The following is a 24,902-nucleotide window of genomic DNA, read 5'->3' as shown; positions in this document are numbered from 1 at the left end:
TCAATAATCCTCAGCATACACAAAGGAAAAAACAAGATTCTCAAATATAACACGGAGAACACCAACCCAATCACAATTGATGGCTAAACTCTGGAAGATGTGGAAACATTCACGTACCTGTACAGTACCATTGATGAACAAGGAGGATCTAATGCAGATGTAAAGGCGAGGATTAACAAAGCAAGGACAACATTTCTACAATTGAAGAACATATGGAAGTCAAAACAACTGTCAACTAACTCCAAACTGAGAATCTTCAATACGAACGTCAAGACAGTCCTAGTGTACGGAGCCGAAACGTGGATAACTACTACAACCAACTACTACATTCATCGTCAAGAAGGTACAAGTATTTATAAACAGTTTTCTACACAAAATACTCAATATTCACTGGCCTGATGCTATCATCAACAGCTTTATATAGGAGAGGACAAACCAGCTTCCATCTGATAAAGAAATTAGGAAAAGACGTTGGAAGTGGATAGGACATACATTGAGGAAATCACCAAAATGCATGGTGGGGCAAGCCCAAACTTGGAATCCGGAAGGGAAATGTGAAACAGGAAGGCTGAAAAACTCATTACGCCGGGAAATAGAAGCAGATATGAAAAGGATGAATAACAACTGGAAAGAACTGGAAAGGACTGTCCAGGACAGGGGTGGATGGAGAGTGATGGTGTGTGGCCTATGCTCTTCCGGGAGGGGTAGTAGGGGTAAGTTAGTAATTAAGTATACTCGGCACCCAATTCTCGTCATACTATTCGGTGTAATCTTGACGAATATTCGCACAAACATTATATGATTTAGTTTGTTATTTCATGCTGTTGTATTAAGGAGTTAAATCACACAGAGAAATTATTTTCGAGAAAATTTAAAAATGTGGTGACTGTTACTACGTCCCGTAAACTTTCATTATTATGAACAGTTTAGTCTTCTATTATGGGAGTAAATCGATGTATTCAATAATATCATTCAGAGTTGTCAATGAATGAATTAGTTTGTAAGCTCTGAATTTTCAGAGTTAGACTAGGTCATTGATGCTGTTCATTTCAACGTGTTTTGAAGCTTCATTGAAGGTCATAGAACTCTTTAGGTGTGATGACCTTGATGGGTTTTGTCAGTTATTGATTCGTATCACAAAAGAACAGATCTGTAGATAGTTTACTGTTATAGCTTTCCAACTTCATAAAGGATGTTCATGATCAAGGTACTTTAGCCTAAAATCGTGTGACTACTGAGAAGTACGTAGTAGTTAGAATAGGTAAATGATAACTTTCTTCCTCTGCTAAATCAACCGTTTTGGGGTTCTGAATTATCGTGAAAATTTCCTAAATCTATGATCACAGGTAATATGGGGGGATATGTTTGAACGAACAGTGTTATTGAATAGTTTGGGTGAAGGCCATGAATGAGAATGAATAAGCGTAACAAAGAAATTGCATTTATGAAATTCAATTTAGTTGGTGTGATGTTTGAGGTGATGGTAAGAAATGGACAATTGCATGTGGTGCAGAAATAACACAAGCAGTAATGGAAACATGTTCCTAAATACTCGGAAGATTTCGGGAAGCCTGAAAAAAACTCAACAACAAGACCAGGCCTATCGGGAATGAACTTATAAACTAACACAAATAGAATTGTCTAGACGTTTGTATTGAAAATTCTGACTTTGACGTTGACCGGTGGTTGTTTTGAGCACCAGGTGTTCTTCAGTCGTGGGTGTACTGAACTATCTTTTCGTTTGTCAATTGTTGTTCTGGTTGTCAGAGTGGGCATCGGTCTGGTGATTTGCGGATAGTCTGATCTGTAACCATGTACAAGGATTATATTTCGAAGTGGTATGTGAAACAGTTATGAGGTTACTGTCCGTTTCTAGTTGAAGTTCATGTCAAATGTGAAGAAGTGTCTTATTAAATTTGTAATGCTTTGTACTATCCCTTAGTTCACATTGCAACTTAACGTCGATCAGTGTTAGTTGCCATATGAGCATTCTGTGCTGAATGATCTAATATCACACAAATCTTTATGGAATGGAGGAAAAACGCAACAAGTATTCTAGTAATAATCATATATGAAATAATTGAATAAACTAACTCGGAATTAGGTTTGATAAAACGGAAAAAATAGGTCGCTGAACATGCTTATGTTTCTTACTTATTTTAAAGAGAAACTAGACTTAAACTGAGACAATAGACTAATGGTTCACTTGCAAATACTTTTGACTGACTATATTGATTAATTTAGATGAAACTATGCGTTTAAAATAGAAACCAATGGGCTGATCGTACGATCTCAGTATCATTATCTTAACTCACGGACAGATGAAGAATGAAACTATCTGTTTACAAATTAAATTTGAAGGAATGAAAGTGATATGTAATGAGTACATAACTGTGAATGGTGTATAATAACTAGAAAACGGGTGTTAACAACATTCAAATCGCATTAATTCCTGATGACTATTACAAGACACATACTTTATGGAATATATTTTTCTAGGAAATGGAAGACAGTTTTCATACTGATTGTGTTGTTCTTTCAAATATCATCAATTATTCTATATCTTAATCACACAACCGACAATTCAATGGAAGAGGAATTATTGAGTAATGACTCTTTGTTTCACATGAACATGTTGAGCATATGTACGAAGTCGGAGCAAAAGTGGCTTCAATGTGTTGATCAATTGAATGATCTAAGCACAACGAATTATGTGAGATTGTCTGGATTCGATGGATCAGTTCGTCTGTTTCACACACCGTTCAACTACGGACTCCTCGATATACAAATTCCATTTACAATAAATAGTGAGAATCATATGAATGATATGTTGAATGAACGTTATGTTTTGTCGAATAGTAGTGATGCAATTGCAATGTCTGATGTGAATTCAAGTGTGGAGACGAGAAAGCGGAATGTGCATCATCCGAAGTATTTCAATGTGACAGAAGCACTTCATGTTATTGAGGTTGGGCTGTCTGATGACGCAGTAAGTTGTTTGACTGATTGTAAAGACTATATTAGTCTATGTGGGTGTTGACTAATGAATTGTTTGCTCGGTTAGTAAATTTCTGTGTAATCAGCATTAAGCAGCTTGTCTGGAAGAGCATTGTATTAGTCGAATACGAGTGTAATTATTGTTCCGTGTTTGTACAGACGTTACCGGTGATCTTACCTTATTTTCACTTGTGACAATGAGTTGATGCCTGATGTGAGTTTTTACTGGAGAGACAAACGGTTTTACTGATTCCATAATTTCACATTATGGACTGATCTCAGTGACATACTTGGTGACAAACTGAACAGCAGGAGAGACTGATCGTCTGTCTCAATCTTTTGTGAGACTCTCCAGCAGTGCATATCCAACCACCTAGAGACTGACCGAACTTTGGACTATCAGGTTGAACATTCAAACCACCAACTGATCCGACACGTATTAGTGCACGTGTTCAACTTAGTCATTTCGTAATATCCATTACCGTTGGTGATATTTTGCTCATACAAGACTCCAATGAAATCCAGTGGTCATTGAATCTCACTAGAACCTAGTAAATTATCTCGTCGAGTTAGTCACTAGTAATTATATGATCAGTCAATAATGTAAAACTATCAGATTCACCAATCATCATGACATTCCACAGTTAGTTTGTATGAGCATCTGAGATGATGTGCTTCAAGCACGTTCTACAGAGAATTTGAGAATGAGAGATGCAACATCTGTAAAGAGTGCAATAACTCAAGATTCAACTGGTAGCAGGTATATTGTTGATGTTTATCAATCTTTCAAAATGATCAGCTGATAAAATAACACAGCTTATTTTGGTTTTCGTGAGCAGTAGAGATTAGTTAAACTCAAACCAGATTTATGTGCCCAGAAAGAGACAGTGATCAAATTATCATTACCTTGGAAGATTCACAACGACAATTTGTAATGAATGAAGCAGACAGTGAACACAGTTTCTAACTATTTGAAATTACACGTTTTTAAAAAATGTTATAGTTTGATAAATATAACATCAAAATATGCTGGTCAAATTATTCATATAAAATTACAGGATCCAGAAGTACAGTATTCGATAAGAAAATAGTTTAGAAGGATAAAAATTACTGTTTGGTTATACGAAGTTGAATAACTGGCATAATGCGTGGGGTAAAGTTCAACGTTTTATCATATAAAGGGTTACAAACTAATTAACTGGAGTTGTTATAATATACTGAATATACATATTGTAAAAGTAGTATCCAACCTCAAAAACTGAGACTAAACTCAATTATCGTAGTGTAATATTTACTCAAACAAGAACAGTGGATTTTAGAGCACTTTTTGTTGATATATATCTCATGTAGAAATGGATTGTCCTCTACCAGTTGATCAATGTGATATTTACGTAGTTTCTTTCATTCTCTATTCCAGATGCCAGTCAACGGAGGATCGATCATTGTTGTACAACTACCAACGAGCGCTTGCAGTCCCACCAAACCACCAGAAAGTCTGGATCTCATAGTAATAGTGAAGTCGTGTATCTATTGCTTTGACAAACGATCGTACGCTCGAGACACCTACATGAAATCACACCTGTGGAAAGATTTCCGAATTCGATTTGTTTTTGTTGTTGGACTTCCGACACCGAATGAAACGGATGTGTATCATTTCGATGGAGTCACTGTGAATCTTGGTCGGAACGCTTTTGGACTCTCTAAACTTTACAAGAACTCACGATGGATTGCTGCTAAGAAGCTGTATGACGAGAGTCGAAAATTCAATGACATGTTGGTTGGGTCATTTCATGATACCTACTTCAACTTGACGTCGAAGATGATGTTGTCATATCGATGGACTACTACATTTTGTAAAGGACAAACACCATTGTATCTGTTCGTTGATGACGATTATGTATTACTGCCTGGAAACACTATTCGACTTGTCAGGAGTCTGAATGCTTCTGTTTTGAGATCGACTGTTGGAGGTTTGGTGCATTATACGAGTGTAGTGGCAAGACCATCGAAGGAGAAGTTTGATTTGAGATGGGCGGTTTCAGTGAATGAATACCCATGGGATTACTATCCACCTTACTTCTATGGAATAGGTTATTTGTTGGGTTCAAACATTGTCAGTGATGCTTCTGTGGCTATAGCTTTCACACAAAGTCTTCGCATAGATGACTCGTTTCTAGGGATTGTGTTGAGTCGATTGAACAGGACACTGACTAATATGAAAGAGCTTTCTATGGATGCATCAACACCGAAAACTAAATCTTTTCTAGTCATTATCGATATAGATACTGCTGATGATATTATTAATTGGAAAACTGGCGACATTATGAACCATTAATTACGTGTTTTCTACGGTGATTGAACGAAAATTCACAGTTTTATTTTTTATTTTTACTTATCTTGACATGAATGATACTCTTAACCTGTTGAGTACTCCATCTGAATGAACCAATGCATTAGTCAACGTGAAATAATTGTGTATCAAACAAATAGCTTATCAAATAATGTTATGATCTCATTATGTGCTGTTGAATCCACTTTTGAAATAACTGATCCACTTATTTATTACAATTGTTATTGCAATTGTTCAATATATTTTCTAAAAGTATTTTTGTTATGTCCCGATAGCAATAGTGAATGGTAACTTTGGGATCCATTTATGGACCAATATTATGCATATAATTTTTATCGTATATTTGCTAAATAACTGAACTATTCATATTCATGTTCCTCGTATCATGAGCTGTATTTTGACCTATAGACTATCATTATACGATTTACCATTCTTGAGTTATCCCTAGTCTATTAATTACTGCCTCCGACATTCACAGCCACATTTGGCTAAATCTTGTACAAATTTTATTTTCTATTTTATTAGTACGATGTGGTCAGTCTGTTTGGTATATAAACTCAGTATGTTTGAAATATAATGATTCATATTGCAGAGGCTGTTATTGGTGTTCTGGACTTAACTGGCTGGGCTAGGCAGAAAGCGTGACCGATACATAATCTAGACTGCTCGTACGGTTTTCGTGTGTCCCTGTTCCAATCGGTAATTCGCTGCTCTCTGTTTGGCGGTTTTATCACATCATAAGTTAACAAGGCATCCACTCGGCCACAAGATATAACAATTTTTATATTAATACATTATTCTATGCTGTTGCCTTATTTGTTCTCTTCATTAAACTTTATTAAATAAGTAAGTAACCATCATGTACATTCTGTCCTTACGTATTATTTGTTAATTGAAAAAAAATAAAAATCACTAGTCAAACATATGTAGTGCTCATGACTGAAAACAAAACCGAAGGAAATGCTTTTTATGGAACTTCTTAAGTGAAAACATGCGATTCACTAACAACACCACTCTGATGAAATTTATTGTAGAAGAAATCAAATGCTTAGAAACCTGTTTTCATGTGATATGCGTCAACTATTTGATTTATTTGAAATATAATGAAAATGAAAGTGTTGCCTTTAAGTCAACATCTAGGAACATAGTGTTTCTGAATCGGATAAAAGACGTAGTTGACACCCAACTTCGTGATCAACAAACTGGATCCCGTAAGGATCATTTATGCCCAGACCGAATTGCGACAATACTGATCATCGTTGAACAATCAGTTGAATGGAACTTGTCACTGTACATCAACTTCCGTGATTATGAGAAAGCATTCGACAGTGTGGATAGGAGACCATTATGGCAACTTCTTCGACACTATGGAGTTCCTAGGATGATTGTCAACAATATCCAGAACTCATACGATGGACCACATTGCAAAGTGGTGCATGGAGGACAGCTGACAGATGCATTGTAAGTGAGGAATGGAGTCAGATAAGGCTGTTTACTCTCCCCCTTTCCTCTTTCTTCTGATGGTTGACTAGATTATGTAAACCTCGACATCTGAGGGGGAACTCGGAATACAATAGACATCTCAGAATCAAAAAGGAGATTTGAACTTTGCAGATGACCTAGCTCTCCTATCTCATACACATGGAATTTCATTACCAAATGACCACACGAAAATTATGACAGCCGTCCATAAACATACAATGGGGATCAGTACACTCCAAATCAATAACATTTTCGAAATGGATTACAATCAGAAACAATTTATTTCTCTATCATAATAGAAATGGATTGGTAATGAAATATCTTATGATTTCGAGTTATTGTGTTTAATGATGAATCACGTGAAAGTTATATTTTATTCAGTTCAACAGAACCTTTTTTCCTTTAATCTATGGTGCTTAGATTTAATACCATCCATTCTACATATACTGCTTGTAGGATTATAAACACTTTTAATTCTCGTATTTTCAATATCAATATATTATATTGATTAACAGGGAATTGACTAATTTGTGTAAGGTTTTTAAGTATTTCTTATTCCATCAGTTTGCATAAGTGTTTCCAGCAATTTACTATGGTATAAAATCTATTTATTTAATATATTTGCAATGTAAACAATTCACTTTCTTAGTATCGTTGTGTATACTAAAGAAAGATTGTTAGCATAGTAACTTGATTATTTTCAGATTATTACACTATGGTGAAATACATTTGAAATTAATTTGTATAATGTACAAAGCATTGTAAAAAAAACTTAGTGCTTATACACTTTTCTGTTATATATAATCATAACATCATATTGTAATTCATGTTAACCAAGAATATCGGATGCTAACAGATAACAGTTTTTATTTACACGAGAGCCTGAAGATCCAGGATATCTATCTAAAGCCAGTTCTATTATGATTCAGAAATAAATTGCATCTGATTGTAATCCATTTTGAAAATGTTATTGATTTGGAGTGTACTGATTCCTATTGTATGTTTGTGGACGGCTGGCATAATTTTCATATGGTCATTTGATAATAACATTTCACTTAATAACTATTCACTGTTTGACTCGGTTTGCGAGAATGTCTACTTTAAACAATGTACACAGTCAAGACGTTCATGGCTTAAATGTATCAATAATATAAACAGACCGAACAGACAACAGAGACGGAACCACACAACACTAACGTCAAACTGGCCACCGTCTACTATACCTGGATTGTTTGACGATGAATTCCCAGTAATCAATCTTGCTTTACGTATTCCATTTACTAAAAATGCTGAAAATCCTTTCGACAGCCCATACTATCGAAAATATCTACACTTTACGACAAGAATTGAGGACAACATGATGAGATCCCCGGGTCTTTGGTCATCTGGATACAATTTGTTTCCTCAAACATTAGATTTTGACAAAGTGATATACAATGCTGCAAATGGTTTTCCATCAACCACAGTAAGTTATTTTAGTTATTTCTAGATAGGTAACCTTAAATACTGGCATCAAAATATATACTTGATGTCTAATATTCGCACTCACTCATTTTGACGGAATTCGAGTAAGGAGTGATCTATTTCGCTGGGAACAAAATCACCCTGGCATTTGCCACAAAAGTCTTCTTGGACTTAGTTAGTCGCCACCATCTTCGTACAGAAAATACGCTAGCCAAACAAGGTCGAAACTTAGTCTACTTTTTCCGCTCATTGCCTATTGCACAACTGCCTTCATACTATCATGATATATAGTTCACATGTGCGTTGTTTCTCAGTGCAACCTGTCAGTGGATCGATAGCATTCTAGTCACATATTATATAAGTAGTTGAATGGCAATGGTATAGTTTGAAGACTGTTTCACTGTACTTTCATTCCGTGTCCAGGCCACAACAAACTTAACACGTCGACTTACACGATTGTATATAGCTGTGGCATTCTCACTTTTTTGTATGCAGAAAAAGAACGAACAAAATTAGAAAGATATTAGAAAAATAATATTATTCGGTGGAAAATACTTAATTTTCTAGTTACATCTCTTTGTTCAGTGACCATGACGCATTTTTTCTATTTTCAGTTGCCAATAAACAATCCAGACATATTAGCATTACGACTGCCAAAAAGTATTTGTAACCCATGTGTGAGAGAACGTGCTCCGGACTTAATTGTTGTAATCAAATCCTGTAGCTACTGTTCGGATGAACGTGATCACGCACGAAATACATTTATGCAGAGGCACTTATGGTCGAATATCACGGTTCAGTTCGTCTTTGTTGTGGGTATCCCCTATCCAAATGAATCAAACATGTTCACATTTGGTAATAACAAATTTAAACTGAAAGATTCTTGGTGGAGGTTATCGAGAAAGCATGACAAAGATAGATGGACATTTATTAAACGACTAGCAATGGAAGCAGATTTTCACGAAGATATTTTGATTGGTTCTTTTCACGATACATATTTTAATCTGAGCACAAAACTCGTATTTACATTTCGTTGGTTATCAGCACTTTGTCCCAATACAGTGCCGTTATTCCTCTTTATAGATAATGATTATGATTTGGTTCCATGGAATGTGATCAAGTTTTATAAAAATCACACAATAGATTGTTTGAGAGACTTGACTGGCGGAATTCGACACAAAAACTCCATGGTTATTAGACCAAGCTATGATGGCAATATAAGTAGCATTTGGGCGGTAATGTTGAAGGAGTTCCCATGGTCAAGATATCCTCCTTACTTTTATGGAGCTACCTATATTTTGGGCTCGAATATCGTCAAACGCCTAGCAATTGCCAGTGCATTTACTCAGCATATTCGTATTGATGATGCGTACTTGGGTATACTCTTCAACAAACTGAATATTATTCCTCGAAACCTTGACATCATTTCTCTCGCAAGTGGGGGACCCGATATAGAGTCAGGTGCAATCAATGTACCACACTATATAAGTAAAAGGATAATCGATTGGAAGACAGGTAAGCTCAGATTCAGCCATAGATAATACAGACGTTCGCTGTTGCCAAAATACTTTTTTTCATTTTTCTTATTCACTTTATTCGCCTAGAATATCTGACCATTTGATAAGGCAGCCCATCACTTAACACCAATGTGATCACTATATCTGCCTGTAGATCATATATATGGGTTATTTTATTTTGACATTTCAATTACCAAAGTAATTGTGTGTGAATAATTTGCAGTCGGATGAAATTGAATTTGAATGATTGTCTGATTGATTTCTTTTCATGAACTAAATTATATTTAATTATCTTCCTGAAAATATTTTTCACCTATTTGAAATACTGTACTGACGAACTTGGATGCTGTTCATTCTGTCGATGCTTTTCAAATCGTCATATCAAGTGGTATTGCAAAAATGAAATGGTTTCAATAATTTTTTTATATTGAATACATTTCCAATCTTCACATTTATACTACATAATCACTTGCTGGTTGACTAGTGCGAGATTATTTAAACTACATTTCTGTGCAATACGAATAAAATATTTTCCTCTGTTTCCACTTTACTTTCGAGTTGAAAACACAAATTACCCATGATCTACTGAATGGGTATTGATTTCCTTCAAGCTTCCAATGATAATTAATGTAGCTTTGCTTTTGTCTAATGTATGCTTAATATTTTTAACAATGGCCATGTAAACCATGTGTTCATTTGAATGTTGGATAATTATTTGCTATTTGATCTCCAAAAGGTTTGCATTGGTGAATATATTTTCTTTTTCTTCGTCTTTGGTTATTTATTAAGGATCATCTGATGAGAAGTGAGTTAGCACTGCTGGAAAATCTGCATATTTGAAAGGGATTTCAGAGTTATCTGGTTTTCTTTAGTCAGGTTGTTACGCATACCAAATAAAGATGACGTTCCTTGTAGTAGTCGGAAACCCTTGTTCTTTAAACTGAGTTTCAAAAGTGAAATAGGTATTTAAGTACCAACACGACTTACAAGAAAAGCTTAACAAAGAATTTTTTCCGTTATTCAGTATTGAAACCAAAATAGATTTATAGGCTTTGTGACATTTATTTTCAGTCATGTTCAATTTCCTTTAAACCATTTACATAAAGCGTATGATTAGGAGAATTCACATTTCTAGGCATTAACATTCATCGATGAGAAACCCCATACTCAAGCATTTAATCAACGCTAGTCACCAGATTAATTAATAATTAGCTTTAGAAGTTATCAATCGTAAAGTATCCAATTTCTTTTCATACTTCAAGATTGTCTCATGGTAAAATAAAGAAAAGTAATGTAGAACTTACAGATCGCTTTTCCACTTGTATTATTATTGACTCATAATTAGCTTTTTGAATAGCATTTACTTTGTATTATTTCATATTCACTTATGAAACCTGGATATTAATATATAGCATCTAATTTATAAAAAAATATTATTTTTGTTCATTTCGTATTTATAACTGTCTCGTTGTGTTTCAAAACGTACTAATTATCCTCAAGTTCAGATCATGTGAAGTTTGTATAACAGTCGGTTCTTTTTGAAGCTACTGCACTTTTATTCTATAAACTGATTTACAGCCGTAAAATTTTGTTCATTTTGATATTATGTAACATCATCAATGGATAACTTTTAGCCTGATAGCATTTTAGCAATCTCAGAGTATAAAATTGAATAACAACTAATTTCTATACTTTATGTTGTTAGTAGTTTGAACAAAGCTGTCTGACGCCCTAAAAAGACAGTGTCAGAAATCTTTAAATATGCGTCTGCAGTATGTCTGTTATAGCTCAGCGTCTTCACTCAGTAAACTTATAAATGTGAGTTATGTCTAAGAGATTTGTGAAGTCACTTAATATATTAACAGCATTTTATTCGTCTACCGTGTAAACAACGGTTATCCTTCTGTGTAGTATTTTATTGGTATTCCTCTTCTTTACTATTTCAAAATGATGTTTTAGTGGTTTTGATATTCTATGGGGACTTGAACTGTTGGGTAATCGCAAAATAAACCAGGAGAGATATTTGCTTGTCTCATTTCCCTCACTTGTTAGTAGTTTTATTCCCTCGTACTATCCAAATAAATTAAAACTCACATCGTTGTAAGCGTCCATATTTTTTATCTTTGAAAAAAGCACTTCCATTCCAGTTCCCTGTTACTGCATCCATTCTTCCATCAGAATGTAAAATTTTTATACATACTTAGTTTCAAATAATGAAGGGCATTTGCGAGGATAAACAATTCACACTCCAGCTTTGTTGACCACAATTTTACAATACTCATTTCATGCCAAGAAAAGTATTGGTTGTATGCGGTATTGTTACATTAGGTATTTGGAATTTTTTTGGATTTTCAAACTGATCCATGTGAATGAAAGAATGAGGTGGTGAATTCTTGGGATGTTCTTCAACTGAGGCACCCATAACTATGAGTAGTATGTTATTCCTGAAAGTTCATTAATACATAGTGTTTGTTAAACATAGTCAGGAGAGTACAAATAATACATTTTTGAGCTAAAAGATTTAAAACAGTTAACTTGGCTGTAAGATAGTTTTAATAAATGATGGAAGCTGTTAGTCCTTACTAGGTACAGATTATTCCAAGGAGTTCTAGTGTAGAATATAAAAGTTATCCAATTATTTTTTATTTTTAGTGGTTCTTCAGTTGGTATCAGTCGGCTGATCTACTACAAAATGTAATAATGTGCGGTAGGCTGTCATTTATGACACTTAATTTCCATTTCCATTAATTTAAATATGACCTCGTTATTTTCATTTTTAATTGACAAAATATGTAGTAGTGTTAGAGAAGTAGATTTCTGTGAGTTTTGCTTTGTAATACGTTCGATAGGAATTTATTAGAAATGATCTTAGAAAACTTGAACTAAATTTACAGACATACTGAAAGTTAGGAACGACGTTGTATCAAAAGGAGTTACTGTCATCGTGTTCAAATAATGTTCTTTACCGGACGATGACCCTGCATACTCTATCTCACTAATTCAAATATCTTAGGTACTCAGTTCTATTATGTTTCCAAGGTACTCATTCGACAGCTTATAATTGATACTGTTTTTCAAACTTGGCCTAGAAAGCTGAAAGTTCGTATGTCGAGCGTAATCGTTTTGGTAGTTGTGTGTAGCTTTGTGAAGTGTGTGGATTGTTTTTGCTTAAGCCGTTAAAAAACAAGGTTATCCAAATGAATAGAATCTATTTAGTCCATGTCGTGTCAGTAAGTGATCACTATAATTCTTCTCTCACTAAGTCTACACCTGATGCAATCAGAATCGGTCTGATTCAAAATGAGTGAGGATGTTTAATTCAGATTATTCACTACAAAGTGTGAAGCTATTACTACTTAAAATCCTTGGTGGATCCACCTAGCGTCCATTACGTTACTAGTAATGAAAGTAGACAAAGAATCTAAACGTTACTACAAAATATTGTACTACTTAATATGAAATTCTAGGAACAAATTAGTACAAAAACTAAAAGCATTTAAGGTCAAGTCGATTGCAGTAGATCCCCCTTTATTTTAAAAACATGGAAAGATCGAAAGGAACGTTTAATAATCGTTGGTCACTTTGGGTAGATAAGTATCCCTGGAAACCATTTTCACCTTATTTTAACGGTGTATACTATATTTTAGGGACATATGTTGTACATGATACTCTGTCATTCACTAAAAAACTTCGAATCAACGATGATTTTTTTGAAGATAATACTGAAACAATTCAATCAATCTCTTATTGATTTAGACAATTTTCCTATCAATCCATACACAGAAAATGAAAAGTACAAAGCAATTAAAGTCGCTGGATATTCAAGAGAAAAATATGTTGACTAGGTAACTGGATTAATCATAGATGGATAAAATAGACAAACTTAGATTAAATAAATAAAATAAGTTTGGAGATATTTCGAACTTTTACCAGTTTCATTATGGTTTTCAGTCGTTCTTGTGCGAAAAATAAAATTTCTTGTTTGAGATTTAAAAAAGTACATTATAGTCATTTTCCGATGGTAATAATAAAGATTTTACCCTTATTTCGTCATCTTCTTTAAAGATTATTGTAAATTGACTATGAATTGTAATATACTATCCATGAATCAGTTACCCGTACGATTATCATAAGTTATTTTCGAATAAATCAAATAAATATTTCAGAAAAGAAAAAAACCTTTTATTTTGTGATTTGCGATTGTGTGATGACTGGTACATTCACAAGTACTGTAGTAAATAATAGTGGGCCAAATCAGAAATATCAGAAACAGACGGTAAAAGACTTAACTTCACATTGGAAGGTTTTAATGTAATTTTTTAGGTAGATAGATGAATATTGTAATCAATGAGAATAGCAAGTGACGACATGATAATGATAAAATGAATAATGGTAATAATGATAACAAGATTAATACATTGTACACATAATGTCATTGAATAAGAAAAAGAGAATTCAGCGAAGAAAATTTTCTTTTCGACGAAATCATTTACTTAAGCTGTACATTCGTATATATAGTGATATGGAAAATATATGTCTACAGGAGGCTAGAAAAGATTACATTATAAATTGATTCGACAAATGAGGTGACGTACTAATCAAGGGGTAAGGAAGAAAATAATTTGTGGGTCAGATAATACACAGTATTATGTACACAGTATTATGGTTGGATCTTATTGATTGGATGGGACAAGAAAACGTATCATTTAAAAATGTGAAATAAAATAGAAAAAGATGAATGAAAAAATTTGCAAATACGATGGAAACTATAATCATGGTCACCAAAACAATTATCGAAACCACTTCTGTAGATACAAATCTTGGATTTTATTCATCTAGCTAACGCTAATACCATATTAGGTCATATGAGATCTTATTGTCAGAATAAATGGAAACAAGATCGTAGGTTTCATTTCTTTTTCATAGGTGAATTGTATGGACTGGTGGATGGGATTCATTAAATGTATTAAGGAAAATACCAGATTCCAAACTTTCGTCGCAAATACTCAAATTACCGTTAATATTATCTCCTGCATATGCATTCTTACCAAGAAGCAATAACTAAGTTATGGTCCTAATGGCTACTCCAATGTACTATTGTTTATCTATCAGTAGATGCTATTGAGAATTTAAGCTAAATCTGAGAATGGTCCTTTAGGTAAGACAGAGATGTACCCACATATAAGGTCTATTCTATCGTTATGTATAACATTCCTAAATAAATACCATAAGCTTGATATAACATTAATCTAAGATGATATCCTCAGTTATTAGTGTAGTCAATAATTTCCGGAGAGTTTCTTAAAGAGTAAATACAGACTTATAGGTTTAGTGGCTTAAAGAGTTCAGTTACTCACTAAACGATAGAGTAACACTCTTTTAACCATTCTTTATGAGTCTTAGGTAAAGTCCTGCAGTGGAAGTATTTTAAAAAGTCGTTACTTCTAACTTTTTATATAATTCTGGTTGGATCACCTAGCTGGTTTTAACTTAGCCTAAAACCTATCGAAATTGCTCTTAAGTAATTTTGGTTCTTTTCCTTTAGCCATCATGTTTCAAGAATACGCTAACTGAATTTTCAATACACTACTCAAGTAACCTTCTCGGTTTGCTAACACAAAATCTATAACCGTAACCGATAACATTAGTGGAATATCGCCTTGTTACTTTATTTCATCGGGCTACCTAAGAAACCTTACCTATACAATATAAATGTCTTGCTTTCGCCTTCAAATACTGATCAATAAAACAGTAGACTTGAATCTTCAGAGAGGGTTGATAAATTCCTTATTCTTCAGAGAAAATGTTAGACCTGATATATATGATATTTGATTAGAAGGCCACATCCTCGTTTTATGTTTTATTAACGGTTGATCTGAGGGCTAAATCTATATTATGATTACTTATTTGCTCCTAATGAATTTTGTGATCACAGTAGAAAGTGAACAATAAAAACTATTCAATAAAATAACGCCCAATGACCGGAAACTTGAAGTTATTTCTTTAAATGTTTGAATTTTTTGACAAACTAACCCAAAATTAAGTCTTGAATAAACTTCTGTTCGTACGCTTAACTAAGAGTAAACAGTCACTGAATCCCCTAGACCCAAAGCAATGGCCATTTATAGATTATACATGAATAAATGTACATTTTATAAAACATAACATACGCAATTGAAATCGACCATTTTCAACATTCTGAAGTATAATCATACTGATTATTTATTTTTGAAAGTTCTTGTTTTATTCATTTACAATAATACATATTACTGATTAACAGGGTTCCACAACTCTCATAATTACTTAGTGTATTACCCAGTCTTTTATTTATTCAAATGTCACAAATTCAGAGAGGATTGATTATTATTAGCAGCGGGTGTATAATTTACCTTGTCATCTTATGGTTATTTAGCATAAAATTATTAATTTATCATCCTTCATTATATACAATTAATGAGAATGAATATTTTAAAAACTGCATCAAATCTAAACATTCATGGATTAAATGTACTAAATATTTGAATCGGATAAGTAATGAAAAAATTATCTCTCCAGATTCATATTCGCAACGTTGGCCACCACCTTCTGTTACATACTTAATTGACAAACGTTTAAATAGTTTCAATCTTGCATTACAATTTTCACTTGCACATAACGCAACAGATTCTAAGGATGAAGATCTTTACAATAAATTTGCAGATATGGTATATAACAGCTACAAACAAGAGGAATTATTAACTGGTGTAGAACCAGAATATATGGGATCAAATTCAACTGACTACTCTATATTTCCCCAAAATTTGAACTTTTCAAAACTGGTCTATGATATACAAAACGTAATCCCGTTTCTTTCCCACGGTACGTCTAGTATATATATATATATATATATATATATATATATATATATATATATATATATATATATTTGTTTTTCACTAGTAACTGAAACTAGATCGATCTGTGATGAATATTACCTACAGACAAATATTCTCTCCGTGAAATCTCTTCATCTAAAAAATATCACAACTGATAAAAGAAAACATACATTAAGGTCATCTAAAGTAGAATAGATAACGATTACAATGGATGGTTAATTATTTTAATTTTTTTGATATTCTTCACATAAAGAACAAACTGTTTTATCTTTCAGAAACCTATCAATAATCCAGAAATGTTTGCGCTCCGGGTTCCCGAGTCTGTCTGCAGATCATACAACAATGAGTTAATTCCACATCTGATAGTCATAATCAAATCGTCAGTGTATAACTTCGAAAAACGTGACCGTGCAAGACGAACATTTATGCAAAAGCAATTATGGCCGAATTTCAGTGTTCAGTTTGTATTTGTTCTAGGTATCCCCATGGAAAACGAATCAAATTTGTTCCGATTTGATGGAAATACATATATCTTGGATACAAAGTGGTGGGAATTTTCTAAACATTATGGAAGTTCCAAGTGGTCGTTTGTAAGACAGTTGTCATTGGAGGTTGATTTATATGATGATTTGTTGATTGGATCATTTCATGATACATATTACAACTTAACAAAGAAGATGATATTTGGTTTAAGATGGCTCTCAGCATTTTGTCCAAAACAAGTCCCTTTATATTTGTTTATAGATGATGACTATGATTTAGTACCAAAGAACGTAATAACATTTTATTATAATAATACTGAAGACTATTTAAGAAATATGAATGGAGGTTACATCCGTTCATCTCGAACTGTTTTTAGACCAATGGTTAATGAAACAAGCAGTGTCTGGGCAATGACTGTAAAAGAATTTCCATGGATATCTTATCCGCCCTACTATCATGGATTGACTTATATTATTGGTGCAAACTTAGTGCATCGTCTTGCTACTGCAAGTGCTTTCGTTAAAGAAATACGCATTGATGACGCCTATTTAGGGATCTTATTTAATAAACTAAATATAACACTTGTTCATTTGAACATTATTGGTCCGTCTTTAACTAAAAAGGATATTATGTCAGGTGGGATAAATGTACATTATAAAATCAGTAAACGTATAATGAACTGGAGCAGTGGTATGCCAAAATAAATAAACATTTGATCGTTTACTTAATAGAAAAGGTCTACTCATTTTAAGTGATGAATATGAGGTATAAACAGTTTAGCATTTTCTTTACGCATAAATTCATTCGATGATAACTGATTTTTATATTTTGATTGATTCTTTTATTGTCAAAACTAATGTAAATTGCTTGAAGCTTACCTTTAATAACTACTTATAATGTAAGTCATTGGCTTACTTAACTTATTTTATTAAAAACTATTTAATCTATGTACTTGACTTTAATAATTTTTACTTTTAAACCAGGTCTTACTATTTCATTGAAGATAATTGTAATGATAGTTTTGTTGATTAGTTTGTTTCTTTATGGATGAGGTTCATGGAGTATAGCTGATAATTTATGGTAAAATAAAGAATAGAAAAGATGGATGTTTGAAGATTAGACAGAATTGTAAAAAATTATAGTAAGCTTTATCAAAAATAGGAAAATGTAGTTTGATAGAAGATGACATGGTAATATGAATGGTAAAGGAGTAAAAGAAACTTCGGAAATACAGAAACATATAGGGAACTGATGCCTTGGTAATCAGAATAACTGTTCAAACTCTTTCATTAGACAGAGCTAACGCCACAACAATCCAGATGAGATGTACTCACACAATGTTTCGGTAGATTATGTACTTCATTATGAATAATTTAGAATGATTATACAATTGTAAATGGTGCTGATCAAACACATACTGAAAACTGGAAGATCTCATAATAAAAATCTACTAATTGCTCAATATATTTGAAACTATCAAGTCAAAGCTTGGCATTCATACTTAAAAGATATTATAGTTCTGCTTTGTCTTTCTGAGATAGCTTAGTTATGTGTAATATTTCAAGTTCAGTATTTTCATCAGGCAAATTGGTAAGAACATATCGCTGGTCACAGGGAAGAATGTCTTGAAGTTTTGTGGATGTAAGCGTTAGTGTGTAGAAATGACCAGTCATATGAAAGCTTTCAAACTCCTTAACTTCACAGTAGTTCGTTCCACTCGATCATTTACAAGAATATCAGCAACATAGACGATAGGTACAAGATTACCATGGGTAAATGTCTTCAAGGATTATTAAGTACCTCTCGCTTCATTGCCTTTATTAACTTGCTAAAAATACCTTAATCGAACTCCTAAGACATGACGTTTTTAGGGATGTCTTTATTCCGAATTTCTTAAGAACTGAAATTGTACGTTGAGATGTATTTCAAACCAGCCAGAGTTATGATAACTCACCAATATTTTTTATTACGCTCGTTAAAATCTATAAACAAGTCTTAACCAAATTCATTGACAGAAACTATCTCGGAATGAACATCGACCGTGGGATGCAGATATATCCAGATGACGAGTCTCAAATAGGGCGAAACGCGCGTCCTGGATTCCACTGCTAGCAACCATCCATCTCTGTTTATAATTCTTGTAGGGACAGTGAAATGTCACTGAGCCCTAGCCAAATCATCCAGCAGTTGGGTCACTGAATATCAAACAGATCACCGATCCCTTTCAAAGTCAAGGACAACAAACGCGGGTCAGTTAATCGTATACCATGGACTTGTGCATGCTGTGGTGGTCTCATTACATTCTCTGTACTTATTCTTACCAATATATTTCCATAATAACGCCCTATGTGTTATACAGTTTTTAAAGTAGTCATAGTACTTTAATACGTCGGAGGGGGAATCTACGCTAGATGCTGACCATGTGGTGTGACTTCAAAGTTAGCTAGTTCGTCACGCTATTCCCATCTAACTCGATTAGGCCTCCCATCATTCGACAGAGATCATCAACATTGATGGTCTATAGTCTCTACACGGTTTTAGTCTTCAAATAATTCACTATCCTTCGAAGCTTATACTTTAACGAACATTCTATCCAAAAACATTCGAAATTACGCACTGAATCAAGGTCGTAATACGCTGTTTTCAATTCTTCCAAATTTTTTAAGACTAACTAGATGAAGAAATATTCATCAATTTAGTTAAAAGTTTGAGTTCAGAAAGGGTTCTTTGATCTGAAAGTTAAAATATTTTGACATAATTACAACTAACATAGTAAATGACAAAACTTGATGGCCATTTCGTCCCATTGTGGGACTCCTCAGCAGCGTGCATCCACGATCCCGCACCCGCGAGATTCGAACCCAGGACCTACCAGCCTCGCGCCAGAGCACTTAACCGATAGACCACTGAGCCGGCATCCAAGTATTCTAGCTCTTTTAAGTTTTTTTTTGTAATCAAATAAGTAACCATTGATACTTACCATATTCTATTCAACTAAAAATTTATTTTATCAAGGTCATTTCAACTACCTCTGAAGGTCACTAGTAAAGTATTCTTTAAGCTTTATCATTAAAATACATTTTACAAATAGATCATATTCAAGATTCTATTAACCAGGTCAAAACATTTATACTAAATTACACATACCATATTTATTATTCAAAAAATCAACAGATCACTAGAAAGTATAAATATGAATTTTGTTTTTATTTCTGTACACCTTTAAGAGTCCATAGAAAAAATAATGTAATATGAAGCCAAGAAAAAAAACAAAAAAAAATAATGAATTTAAAATTTACATTAAATAGTTCTCAATTAAAGATTGAAAAAAAAAACAAAAAAAATAGTTACCAATATCTATTAACTGTACTGTTTACCATAGAATTTGACATTGATTGTTTTCTTATAATAATACCGAATGTAACATTCTCTTAGTAACCGTACTTACTTCACTGGTATATATATATATATATATATATATATATATGATTAGCTTCCATTCGTATTCAAATGAAATTATATAACCAAGCAGTTATACCTATCATTAAACCAATTTTTATTAAAATAATTAAAATAAATATTGGAATTAGGAAAACTATTTATTCAATTTTATTAATTTTATTTTTATTTTATTCCACTATTTATATTTTAAATAAAAATAATTTAAAAAATTTTTATAATTTAAAAAATAATGATACAATCTGTTCATATGATAAATTAGAAGAAATAACATTGAATGAATTATCGTGGATTAATTTTATATATCAAACTAAATTTATAAATTATCATAATTTTCATTATTTAAAACAAAATAAAATAACAAATTTATTTACTAATTTGATTTCATTGTATCATCGAAATGATAAAATTGAATATACTACTTATAATAATAAAAATACAGGATTATTGAATATGAAATTGTATTATAATATACGTTATGATAATCATATTATTTATTATTTTAATGATGATTATTCAATGAAAAATAAAAGTTATATTAGTCATCCTATATTGACAAGAAATGAAAAAGGTCAACCAATAGCATATATTTTAACGGAACATTATCCAAAATATTTTAATGTAACAAAAGCATTAAAAGCAATTTCATCTGGTCTTTCATTGAAAGAGGTATGTAAAATTGGATAGGTTATTACTCCAAGATTTATTATTCTCTATATATATTGCTTCTTTTTTGGAAAATCTTTGATTTTTTCATAGAGATCGTGTTGTAAGTGCTGATCAAACGTGGTATTTACATCTAGAAATCGAGAGTCAGATAATGGAAGTAAGAATAGGAACACGATAGATAAGAATTTACTCGACCTTTCTTATGGGTCAAATAGATGGATATATTAATTTTTATATTATTTACACTGATTCACAATTAGATTTGTATACATTAAACTGAATAATATTGGACATTTATGTGTGAAAATTATATTTGAACTAATCTCAGCAATTGAAATTTTAATAATTCCAACGTTTCGTCCAGATAACTTGTCTGGACTACTTCAGGGTAATAAGAACAGCCTAAACAGAAAGGATGGTATTCAGCTAGCAATCATTTGGCAAATATTCATCAACAAATAATTTCTCTTTCTTTATTCAACCTGTTTATTTCACATGAATTGTTATTTTGACTGAAATCAATATGAGTTATGTTTAGCATTACAATTATGTACTTGATGATTCTCATTTTTACTTTCAACTCAGTGATTCAGAAACAATTTTTCAACCTTCAATTTGAACTTTTGTTTCTACTTCATATAGAAACATATCAACACCGAATATCATTCACTATTAACTCATTCTTACACACACAATTCATCCCGTCTTCTTTTATTTCACATCGTGAACTTTTCACCTGATTCTCATTTAACTGACTCATATTATCCTGTTTACAAAAATGCAACATTCAAATATGATTGGATTACTACAGTATAGATTTAATTGTTAAACGCTATATATTTCTTTGATGACTTTGATTATCACCCTGAGGAAGTCCAGACAAGTTATCTGGACGAAACGTTGGAATTATTAAAATTTCAATTGCTGAGATTAGTTCAAATATAATTTTCACATATAATGACTTCTCTACACTCGGCGCCCAATTTTTGTCAAACTATTCGTTCTAATCTTGACGAATATGCGTATAAAATACTTGACATTATTTAATCAGTAATTTACTAAATAAACATATCTATCCGATATTGGAAAACTAATCGGGTAGAAGAAAGCAATGATTTTCATACTAACGTTATTTTAATGGATAATTATGTCACAGGTTTTGTGCAAGCATCTATTTCTAATGATTTAAATTCGATTTGGTGCTAAGTTAAACTAAGAAAATGTTACCATATAACCTTTTAAAGTTTTAAATTGTTAGGTTTTTTGAGAAATATTAGTCAGGATAGTTTGTTTGAGTATCATAATCTTCATTGGTATCTTAATGATGTATTCAAGATGTCTTTTAAGTTGATATACTAATGAACTTATCATCATCTATTACATTTAAATGTATTGTTTTATCATTCCCTTCAAATAAACTTTCCAACTCGTGTATTTTCTGTTTATCTTTTATTTTAGATACCATGCAATAACGATGACTTAATTGCTGTTCGCTTACCAAAACGCACTTGCAATCCTTGTTCTAGGACTAAAAATGTTAATCTTGTGGTGATCGTGAAGTCATGCGTTTATTGTTTTGAACAGCGAGCATTTGCCCGAATGACCTATATGAATAAAGATTTGTGGAAGAATTTCAGCGTACAGTTCGTGTTCACAGTTGGTTTGCCAACACCAAACGAAACAAATACTTACCACTTTGATGGTTTTATGACTACCCTAACGATAAACTCAATGCGATTATCAAATAAATATGTTTCGAAATGGTCAATAGCCAAGATTTTAAGTAATGAAAGTAAAATGCATAATGATATGTTGATAGGTGCTTTTCATGATACATATTTTAATTTGACGTCTAAAATGATGTTGTCTTTACGTTGGGCCACAAACTTCTGTATCCCTCAGTCACCGTTATTCTTGTTTATTGACGATGACTACCTACTTCATCCAAACAACACAATCAATTTGATAAGGAAATTTAACTACTCTCAACTGAAATCACTTGCTGCTGGATCTGTATATTTTGGGAGCGTTGACAGACCTAGAAATGGATATGGTGGTCGGTGGGCAGTCTCTTACAATGAATATCCATGGGACTATTATCCACGTTATTTCTTAGGAATAGGTTACTTTTTAGGAGCTGATGTTGTGCATGATGCATCGTTTGCTATGCCATTCACTAAACAAATGCGAATCGACGATGTATATTTAGGTATTATTTTAAAAAGACTTAACAGAACACTAACACATTTAGACAACATTCATATTAATCCAGGGAAAGATCATTTGAAATCAGGTACATTTCTGATTACCAGATACTTAGCTGAGAATCATGTGAATTGGACAACTGGATTGATAACAGGAGAAAAACCCACAAAGCATTAACTTAATGAAACAAAACTTGTAAATTATGTGAATGACTGTAAATATTATATAATAATACATTTCAAATAAAGTAATACTTGTAATTATTTCTCAATTATGCAAATATCAGTAGGCCAGTGGTGGGTCTAGTCGATCGGAAGTACGAGTAGTCCAAAAGACAACTAACCAGAATAAGTGCGCTCCCGCTACATTCAGTCCAACTCATTTCAGCCCAATTCGACAGACCAGAACAAATCCCTCCACTCCTTGCTGGCACTGTGGTGCATGGCACTACGTACGAAATTGCCCACTTAGGCAACATCGATGCAGGAAGTGCAAGGTCGTTGGTCACAAGGACGGGTTTTGCCTTAAGAGCACACCAAATCGATCCAGTAATACCAAAAAGACTGTTCCGAAGCCCTGTACCTCTTCTTTGAGCTTAGTATCTTCTTGTCAGAGCTCATCACCAGGTGAGAGGAAATTCATTAACATTAATATTAATGGACATTTTTTTAGATTGCAAATAGATACAGCATCAGACGTCACCATCCTCTCACACAAAAATTGGATCAAAATGGGTAGCCCAAGCCTGCAGCGAACAACTCAAAAGCCTCGTACCGCATGTGGTAATTTCCTACACTTATCAGGACAATTGGAATGTAGAGTGACCTTCCTGGATTCGTCGTTTACCGGGGTATGTCATATAAATTTACTTGGTTTAGATTGGTTCGATCAACTGAAATTGGCTGATGTCCCACTAAATACCATATGCCACATGGTATCACAACCTCATGACACTGAATCGTATACCGGGAAGCTAATGGCGCAGTTTTCATCGATTTTCCAGCCTGGTTTGGGACAATGTTCTGCCATAAAATCAACGCTTCGTTTGAAACCTGGAGCTAAGCCTATCTTTCGTCCCAAAAGACCCGTGCCTTATGCGACGTTACCAACAGTAGATGAAGAATTAAACCGCCTCCAACATTATTAACGCACCACTATCCATGCATGCCAATCATTGTAGCTGCAGATGCCTCAGCGTATGGCCTAGGAGCTGTCATTTCTCATCAGTTTCCAGACGCATCAGAGAAGGCTGTCATGCATGCATCCCGAACGCTGACCCCGGCAGAAAGAAAGTTTAGTCAGATAGAGAAGGAGGCTCTCGCCCTGGTGTTTGCTGTGCGGCGGTTCCACAAATTTTTGTACGGTCGGAGGTTCACACTCCTTACGGATCACAAGCCCCTT

At 33.2% G+C, this 24,902-nt stretch overlaps 2 protein-coding genes across 2 annotated transcripts; both read left to right on the top strand.

Moving 5' to 3' along the window:
• Window positions 1–2,587: 2,587 nt before the first annotated feature.
• Smp_151210 (putative beta-1,3-galactosyltransferase brn) lies at window positions 2,588–5,332 on the top strand (the record flags this gene model as incomplete). The annotated part of the gene is made up of 2 exons (XM_018789741.1): window positions 2,588–2,989; window positions 4,415–5,332. The coding sequence occupies 2 exons, from the start codon at window positions 2,588–2,590 to the stop codon at window positions 5,330–5,332; spliced, it is 1,320 nt and encodes a 439-aa protein (XP_018655154.1).
• Window positions 5,333–7,793: 2,461 nt separating this feature from the next.
• Window positions 7,794–23,678, top strand: Smp_151220 (beta-1,3-n-acetylglucosaminyltransferase,putati ve; the record flags this gene model as incomplete). The annotated part of the gene is made up of 6 exons (XM_018789740.1): window positions 7,794–8,294; window positions 8,908–9,808; window positions 16,366–16,646; window positions 16,961–17,858; window positions 21,070–21,296; window positions 22,755–23,678. 6 exons carry the CDS (start codon window positions 7,794–7,796, stop codon window positions 23,676–23,678), a joined length of 3,732 nt encoding a protein of 1,243 aa, XP_018655153.1.
• Between the last annotated feature and the right edge of the window lie 1,224 nt (window positions 23,679–24,902).

This window comes from Schistosoma mansoni, chromosome W, assembly GCF_000237925.1.
Source record: "Schistosoma mansoni strain Puerto Rico chromosome W, complete genome".
In the NCBI taxonomy this organism is placed as follows: domain Eukaryota; kingdom Metazoa; phylum Platyhelminthes; class Trematoda; order Strigeidida; family Schistosomatidae; genus Schistosoma; species Schistosoma mansoni.
Note: the sequence above shows the minus strand (reverse complement) of the source record. Positions and strands in the feature narration are given on the sequence as shown.